General features: G+C 39.8%; 1 protein-coding gene across 2 annotated transcripts; it reads left to right on the top strand.

Annotated features, from left to right (window-relative positions):
• The first annotated feature begins 1,153 nt into the window (after nt 1-1,153).
• npvf (neuropeptide VF precursor) lies at nt 1,154-6,269 on the top strand. 2 transcript variants are annotated; one of them, XM_021559862.2, is made up of 3 exons: nt 1,154-1,403; nt 3,874-4,280; nt 4,998-6,269. In XM_021559862.2, the coding sequence occupies exons 1-3, from the start codon at nt 1,218-1,220 to the stop codon at nt 5,098-5,100; spliced, it is 696 nt and encodes a 231-aa protein (XP_021415537.2). In that variant the 5' UTR covers nt 1,154-1,217; the 3' UTR covers nt 5,101-6,269. The 2 variants fall into 2 exon arrangements, with proteins under 2 accessions (XP_021415537.2, XP_021415536.2); XM_021559861.2 differs by lacking the exon at nt 4,998-6,269 and adding an exon at nt 4,475-4,991.
• The last annotated feature ends 2,772 nt before the right edge of the window (nt 6,270-9,041 follow it).

Genomic DNA, 9,041 nt, shown 5'->3' with positions numbered 1-9,041 from the left:
ATGACATACGTCATGCGGGGTAATTTAAATGAAAGAACTGGAACATGTTATTCGCTGAATTAGTTAATTAATGTTAATGACCTTCATCAATCTCTCTCACAATTCACCGTTTCTTCCCCTCTGGAATATTTTCACTACAGCCCACTAGCTGTTGCCAAGATGCAGGAAACACAACACTCAATAAATAACAGCTGAATGTTAGTAGGCTAAGAGGGAAAGAATGCTTTAGACAAGCATTAATTAGAAGTAGAATTGATTGAAGTGTCCAAACCATTAAGCCATCCGATTGAAATGTCCGTCTCGTATCCACACATAATAATAACTGAGGTAGAAGTTGGATTTTTTTATATTTTTACACAGACAGACCAATTCTGATCTTTTGCACAATTATCTGATTGGACAAAATACCAATGAATGAAAAACAGATCAGAATTGGGCTGCTGTGTAAACTTGGCGATAGAGGGGGCAGTCCATAAAAAGGTGGCCATTCACACACTCACATGCACTTATTTGGATCCATAATAAAATGTATGTTACTCAAGGGTCCTACTGTACTGTATATAACCTTAAGGCAGTTGACCAGTAAGACCCTATTTGTCACCACCCGACACATGCTCATTTACCCTACATACATCACACACACGCACACACACGCACACACACACACACACACACACGCACACACACACACACACACACACACACACACACACACACACACACACACACACACACACACACACACACACACACACACACACTCCTTGCAAGGCTCTCTGTTACCATAACCACGAAGATGCCCTACCAATTAAGAAATTAATACTCACGTCACACTTTTAAAAATACTGTTTCCCTGTCTTTTGGTGTGTTTGTGTGTGTGTGGCACATGTCCAGTAGGGCAGGTTGGACACTGTTCAATGACTGGTTGATTCTGGTCATGTGATTGTATGATGTACAATGAGGGCCAAATGAGCACATGTTCACATGCATTCATTGATAATTATATGGTGAATTGTGAATGTGTGTGTGTGTTCTATGTTTTGTATGTGGGCCAAATAAGGAAGTACCGGGGTGGGCAATGCTTTCATTCATGATTCTGGTTGGTGAATGGCGTGTGTGTGTGTGTGTGTGTGTGTGTGTGTGTTTGTGTGTGTGTGTTTGTGAACCCTTTAAGAGCAGGTGACGGTCAGGGACAGAGAGTATAAGTATGGTAGTCAATGTTCCACAGAGACAAGATGCTTCCTGTCACTGCCACTTTGAGGACGACCATGTCGATGTTCATCTTGGTTATTCTGGGGTGTTTGGGGTTCCAAGGGGTGATGGCCTCTGACTCTAGGGCGTACAGAATGTCCATGACCAACGACAACGATGGGCACACCACCAGTCAGCGACAGGACCCTCAGGTAAGCATAACCCTACACCCAAAATGACCTCTAAAGCAGTAGAGGGGCGGCAGGTAGCCTAGTGGTTAGAATGTTGGATTCGGAACCAGAAGGTTGCAGGATTGAATCCCTGAGCTGACAAGGTGAAAAGCTGTCATTCTGCCCCTGAACAAGGCAGTTAAGCCACTGTTCTTAGGCCGTCATTGAAACTAAGAATGTGTTCTGTAACTGACTTGTCTAGTTAAATAAAGGTCAAATAAAAAAGTGTTTTCAATAAGAAGCTTGAAAAAAAAGAGGTCAAATGTAGTGAAATACACATTAAGGTCAACATTAGATAATAAAGTAGAGCTAATAATAAAATGAATGTCAACATTAGATAATAAAGTAGATAATAAAGTAGTGCTAATAATAAATTGAATGTCAACATTAGATAATACAGTAGAGCTAATAATATATTGAAAGTCTATATTATTGTTATTAATTATTATTTTCATATTAAACTTGATTTAAATCAAGTAACCTAGTTGGTAATTATTTGCTTGCTAATTGCAGCTCACAGGCTGCGTTTATACAGGCATCCCAATTCTGGGCAATTGAGCTGATCTGATTGGTCAAAAGACCAATTTAATGGAAAATTAATCAGAATAAAAGCAGAGGAAACAGGATAACATTTAGCCTAAAACGCCACTCATAGCAATAACATATTATATACAATGGAAAACACCTAAAAAGACCCACTAAATAAAAGCCAAAGTGAAAAGGTGAGTTTTGAGCTGCTTTTGCCAATAGATTATCTGTATCTAATGTAAAGGGCATTACAGAGTTTTGGTGCAGCTCTTAATAAATGGTAACTCAGCCGATGTATTTCTTACCAAATCATCATATTTTGGCTTATTAAAACAAGGTGGCAGAATGTTCTACTAATAGAATTGCCAGCAGCATACCACCCTGCATCACACTGCTGGCTTGTTTCTGAAGCTAAGCAGGGTTTCTCCTGGTTGTTCCCAGGATGGGAGACCAGATGCTGCTGGAAGTGGTGTTGGAGGGTCAGTAGGAGGCACCGTTTCCTCTGATCTACAAAAAAATACAATCCACTGGGATGTTGCCCTGTGTACCCTTCTGCCTTTTGGATGGGATGTTAAACAGGTCTCCTGACTCTCTGTGGTCACTAAAGATCCCATGGAATTTACTGTAAGGGTAAGGCTAAATTCCCAATCTGGCCACCTAATCATCCCTATTTTACAATTGGCTTACTTGTGAAAAATAAGGGTTAAACTATGCATTTATTACCAAATCATAATATTTTGGCTTCTTAAAACAAGGTGGCACAATGTTCCACTATCTGAATTGAGCTACATATTTATGTTCTGATTAGCCACCAGTCTGACAATCGTGCACACCAGGAACACTCCTCCTTTTAGGCAGTTTTTCCTGGCCACTGCGCTTCTGCATGGCTCACTCTTTGGCGTTTTAGGCTGGGAATCTGTTACGCACTTTGTGACAACGGCTGATGTAAAACGTTTTCGTTTTAAAAAAACAAACGTTTGATTGATATTATGATTCCATAGTTTCCGAGTAAATATCAGGTTAAAAAAGATCTGCTAAAATGGCCGTGCAATGCTGCTCTGTTGATTTGATATGACAATCAAGTTGTAGCCTTCTTTACCAATTAACGACTAGACAAGTTGTAGCCTTCTTTACCAGTTAACGACTAGACAAGTTGTAGCCTTCTTTACCAGTTAACGACTAGACAAGTTGTAGCCTTCTTTACCAGTTAACGACTAGACAAGTTGTAGCCTTCTTTACCAGTTAACGACTAGACAAGTTGTAGCCTTCTTTACCAGTTAACGACTAGTCAAGTTGTAGCCTTCTTTACCAGTTAACGACTAGACAAGTTGTAGCCTTCTTTACCAGTTAACGACTAGACAAGTTGTAGCCTTCTTTACCAGTTAACGACTAGTCAAGTTGTAGCCTTCTTTACCAGTTAACGACTAGACAAGTTGTAGCCTTCTTTACCAGTTAACGACTAGACAAGTTGTAGCCTTCTTTACCAGTTAACAACTAGACAAGTTGTAGCCTTCTTTACCAATTAACGACTAGTCAAGTTGTAGCCTTCTTTACCAGTTAACGACTAGACAAGTTGTAGCCTTCTTTACCAGTTAACGACTAGTCAGGTTGTATCCTTCTTTACCAGTTAACGACTAGTCAAGTTGTAGCCTTCTTTACCAGTTAACGACTAGTCAGGTTGTATCCTTCTTTACCAGTTAACGACTAGTCAAGTTGTAGCCTTCTTTACCAGTTAACGACTAGTCAAGTTGTAGCCTTCTTTACCAGTTAACGACTAGTCAAGTTGTAGCCTTCTTTACCAGTTAACGAATAGTCATCAATAATATTATTTTTTGTGTGATTATATCTAGATTTTATACACACACAAAATAAGATGAGGGAAAGAGGAATATTTTATGTTTTTTCCCTGCTTTTTGCTTTTCAGACAAGCAATGAAATACCACGGAGTATCGAGGTGGATGATTTCAAAATCAACGTAGTGCCGACCAGCGGCAAAGTCAGCTTAGCACCGACCATGGTCCGACTCTACCCGCCACCTGTCAAAACGTCACACCTTCATGCCAACCTTCCGCTTCGCTTCGGCCGGGACTCCCTACCCGACGACACCCACTCACCCAAAACGACCCTTAATTTACCGCAACGGTTTGGAAGAGCACAGGGGTCTGGCGCAACGGAACCGACGTCGTGTATTGAGTGTCCCCATGTCGGGACACTGCCCTCCGCCACCCTGCCACAGAGGTTCGGCAGGAATGAGTTCAACCGCCGGTATCCTTTCCGAGCTATGGCCTTTTTCTCACGCAGGTCCGAACCCGTGCCAAATGGAAACATTAGGTAAGCCTACATTGACGAATAATGGTGTTTTTGTAGCATGTTTCGACCAATAACATAAGGTAGTGTTATATAAATATTCATACACATAGCTCATATAAACAAAGATATTCCATCGCAAGAACACATACACCCAGCCATAAGACTGACCCCCTCTGTTCTCTTCTTTCACGACCCCCTCTGCTCTCCTGTATCAGATTTCCAGACACACAAATATCTCCTTGTATAAACACACATCTCATTCCCCTCTACTGGTCGAGTGCCAAGTGCAAAGGATGGGGCCCGCTCTGGCTAGAGCAAGGCCCGCCTCCAACCCTTTGTGACCAGTCAGAAGACTAAAACGACAAGACTCCACCTACTTTATGCTATGTATAAAAATGAATGTAACCGTTGTATAAGGCCTCTTTTTCACCTGACTCCTTGCCGAGTTAAATGAACTAGATCCGTGCACGTAAAACTGCGGGACAAGATATCTTTGACTCATTAAAACTGTCTTTTGTTACAACTGAAATCCACTCTGTCCAGCGTCCGTGATTTGGTCTCAACTCTCCAGTATTTAAACACTAACAGTAGCCTATTAAATAATTGCATTACTATTTAATATATATATATTTAAGGAAAAAGGATACAGTACCATTTAGGCTTCAATTTATAGACTTTCGAATGGGAAAGCCCCATAGGCCTATAATTTCAAAATGTACATCTATTTTCATTCTTCAGGCAGCAAGACTATAATTATTATGATTTTGGCTCAGAGGAAGAAGAGACACGGGAGAAGACTCTGAAGAGCTCAACGTTGGATTTTCTTCTCTGGAACACTTGAAAGAACTCTGTCGCCACAGAAGTGGGTCCCGTTTTCATGACCTGGGTCGCTTATGTTTTTTCGTAATTTTGATCACCTATGTAATGTATGAATATTGTTAAATTGGTGGCATATTGTTACTTAATCATGTAAAGCACAAATTAAAACGATAGTATCGATTTTACCGTTGATTTGGATGTTATTTGTTTCAGAACCATGGATAGGTCTAAAGTGGTCTACCAAACGTCAACTTCTGAATGTTCCACTTCTCAACCACTCTCTCGTCTCTCTCGCCTCCCCTCTCCTCCCAATTGAAAAACACACACAAAAAAAACCCAGTAGGCCTACTTAGCTAATGATAGATAGGCTAATCATGTAATACTGTAGCTAGACCAGGTGCTGACTGGCCAACCTGGTCTCAGAGCAGTTTGTATTATTTTGTATGTAAATCTTGCACACTCCATTTAGTATGCTATGTTATGTTTCATATGATATGTATTAATTTGTGGATGTCCATCACCCATTTTGTATGATATGTTTTGAATAACAATTCCTATTATATGTTACACATTTGCAAAACGTACAATATGTTACGAATTTGCCAAAATGTATGATATGCTACACATTCTAGCTAAGTGGCTGGGTGGCTAACATGATCTAGCTGGCTAACGTTAGCAAGGCTAGGGGTTAGGGTTAAGTTTAGGGCTAAGTTGGGAGTCAGGTTAAAGGGTTAAGGTTAGGGGAAGGGTTGGCTAAAAGGGTTACATTTAAGGTAAGAGGAAATGTTAGCAACATGCTAAGTAGATGCAAAGTAGGTAAAAAGTAGTAAGTATTTGAAAAGTTGCAAAATAACTAAAATGCCTAAATCTATGACGAGATTAAAACTCACAACCTATAGGTGGGTAGATGTTCATGTTATATGCCCACCCACCCCACCACACAACCTATAGGTGGATAGATGTTCATGTTATGCGCCCACCCATCCACCCTGACCAACCACCCTACTACCATCTTTGCCTTAAGTAACTTTCTGTCTTAGGCAAAATGAAAATGAAACTGGATGGTCTTCAGAGATAGGTGGGAGGGGTTGATGTTAGCTGAAATGTAGGATTAAAAACAAACAAAAGATAACTGTTGTAAAATACATTGTGTCTGTAAAATGTATATAGTACGTATAAGCTGGAAGTAGAACCCTAAGTGTTGTTGTCCATTAGTTTACTCCAATTAGGGGAGGCGTTCTAGGGTTAGGGGAATATAATAAAGGAAAATATATTTTAAAAAGATATGTGTATAAGATATGTGTATATATTTATATGTATGTATACTGTATATATATGCACTACCAGACAAAAGTCTGACACACCTACTCATTCAAGGGTTTTTCTTTATTTTTAAAAGACATCAAAACTATGAAATAACACATATGGAATCATGTAGTAACCACGCATGCAGAGATCATCTGTTCACCTACTCTGCTTCTCACAAAGACACAGCGGTTGCAACCAAAAATCTCACATTTGGACTCATCAGACCAAACGACAGATTTCCACCGATCTAATGTCCATTGCTTGTGTTTTTTTGGCCCAAGCAAGTATCTTCTTATTGGTGTCCTTTAGTAGTGGTTTCTTTGCAGCAATTCGCCCTGGAATCAAATCAAATCAAATTTATTTATATAGCCCTTCTTACATCAGCTGATATCTCAAAGTGCTGTACAGAAACCCAGCCTAAAAGTTTTTTTCACAACCCGGCTCGTGGGTTGTGACAAAGAGCACTTATAGGACCAGGGCACAAATAATAATACAATAATAATCAATAATTTATCTCTTTGTTTATTCATCTTACATATAAAACCTTACCTGTTCATCGAAAATTGTGAATAACTCACCACAGGTTAATGAGAAGGGTGGGCTTGAAAGGATGCATATAACTCTGCAATGTTGGGTTCTATTGGAGAGAGTCTTATAGAGCCCCACAGTAGAGGTATTATAATACCCATAAAACCTAGCGGTCAAACAGGGAAATGGTTCCAATCGGTTTTCCACCATTCATTTTTCCCATAAGGGATTTTAGAAACACTTAAAATAAGGTCTGTTTGGTGTAGGGTTACCCTGGCGTGACATTTTGATGACCGTGTAAATCTCTCTCGGACAAGGTGACTTTTATCAACATATCTCAGATTTGAAAATGCTAATTAACACCAAAGTAGACATTATACAAATTCACAATTCCCTGCAAGCTCTAGCACTTTATCTCTAGATGACACCTTTGCTAACAGGTATTGTGTCAATTTAAACTTGCACAAGACAGAATTGTCCATTGAAGGAAATTTGGCCAATTTGATAAAAGTCACCTTGTCCCAGAGAGATTTACAAGGTTCTCAAAACGTCACACCAGGGTAAGACTACATGAAATATAGCCCTTCCTTTAAGTGTTTCTAAACTCCCCTACAGGAAAAATGAATAGTGGAAAAATTATTGTCACCATATCCCTGTTTGACCGCTAGGTTTTATGGGTATTACGACTCATACTGTGGTACTCTATTGATGTCATCTCTATTGATCCACTTCAGTCAGTGTAGATGAAGCGGAGGAGACGAGTTAAAGAATCATTTTTAAACCGTGAGACAGTTGAGACATGGATGGTGTATGTGTGATTTGATTTGATTTGTGCCATTCAGAGGGTGAATGGGCCAGACAAAAGATGTAAGTGCCTTTGAACAGGGTATGGTAGTATGTGCCAGGAACACTGGTTTGAGTGTGTCAAGAACTGAAACACTGCTGGGTTTTCATGCTCAACAGATTCCCATGAATGGTCCACCACCCAAAGGACATCCAGCCAACTTGACACAACTGTGAGAAGGATTGGAGTCTAGATGGGTCAGCATTCCTGTGGAACGCTTTCGACACCTTGTAGAGTCCATGCCCTGAAGAATTGCAGCTGTTCTCAGGGCAAAAGGGGGTGTAACTCAATATTAGGAAAGTGTTCCTAATATTTTATACACACAGTGTATATCAACTGAATGGGTGCCGTTTTGTGGGATATTTCAAAATGTTTGGTGGTGATAAATGCAGACAAGTAAACTGTTCTTTAGTTCCAACAGTCTGTGGAATTTCATTTTCCAAAAAGCTACTGGCCACTATCAAGTATCAAAGACATGTCTGAAAACTCGATGAAGGATGGTAGCAAAGATAGCTTCCTGTTGAGGCTTTTCGGCTTCTTCCGTGGGGTTTAAGAGGTGCTGCCACCTACTGGCAGTAGTGATCAACACTTTTCTTCAAGTGGGTGAGGCGGTTTAGGGAGTGGTATTTATTGCTAGAAAGGAACCATTTATATTGCCTCAAATATGTAGTATATTAAATCAATGGTGAAAATGTTGTCTATTTTGGTGCATAATTAATATATCATTAATCTTAAATTGTAAATGATTAGGTGTATCACTTTTTTGTGTCATCCTCAATGATAGTAAATGCATTATCTTCACATATGTGGTTGTATTGTGTTTTTATTTTGACAAATAAATAAAAGCAAATTAAAATCACAACAAAAATAGCTTAAAGCCTCTGACTGGCTATGGTTAGCTGGATGGTGGCAGGCCGAATTTGAGATGAGAGAAATCCCTTGCTATTGTCTTTCAAATTAAATCATGGTTAGATGGGTTGCCTAGGGTTTATAGCTGTCCTCTGAATGGAGGCTAAATGCCAGAAATGCAAAAGCAGCCTGCCAAGGGCTCATAGCGGTCCTATGAGTGGGGCCTTCCCACCAATAATGCAAATCGCCTGGTGAACTGTAAAATCCCCTTGCCTGCTGGCGGTAGGAATCTTAAGTCTTGGGTGTCGGGAAGGGGACCAGCAAGGACATGTTATACAATCTGGGATAAGCATTTTTAGTCATTCAGTTTTTATTGTTATGTTGTTTGTTATGTTTCTTGTGTAGTAAAGATTTCAGCTTTTATTTTCATTGTT

This window comes from Oncorhynchus mykiss, chromosome 32 (assembly GCF_013265735.2).
Source record: "Oncorhynchus mykiss isolate Arlee chromosome 32, USDA_OmykA_1.1, whole genome shotgun sequence".
NCBI classification, from domain to species: domain Eukaryota; kingdom Metazoa; phylum Chordata; class Actinopteri; order Salmoniformes; family Salmonidae; genus Oncorhynchus; species Oncorhynchus mykiss.
This window is presented reverse-complemented; position numbering and strand designations above follow the sequence as displayed.

Bases quoted from the DNA above. Each gene is read 5' to 3' on its own strand.
- npvf (XM_021559861.2), top strand. From the start codon at position 1,218: ATGTTCCACAGAGACAAGATGCTTCCTGTCACTGCCACTTTGAGGACG. The intron at 1,404-3,873 runs GTAAGCATAACC...TTTGCTTTTCAG, and splicing joins GTCAGCGACAGGACCCTCAG to ACAAGCAATGAAATACCACG. The intron at 4,281-4,474 runs GTAAGCCTACAT...CTCCTGTATCAG, and splicing joins GTGCCAAATGGAAACATTAG to ATTTCCAGACACACAAATAT.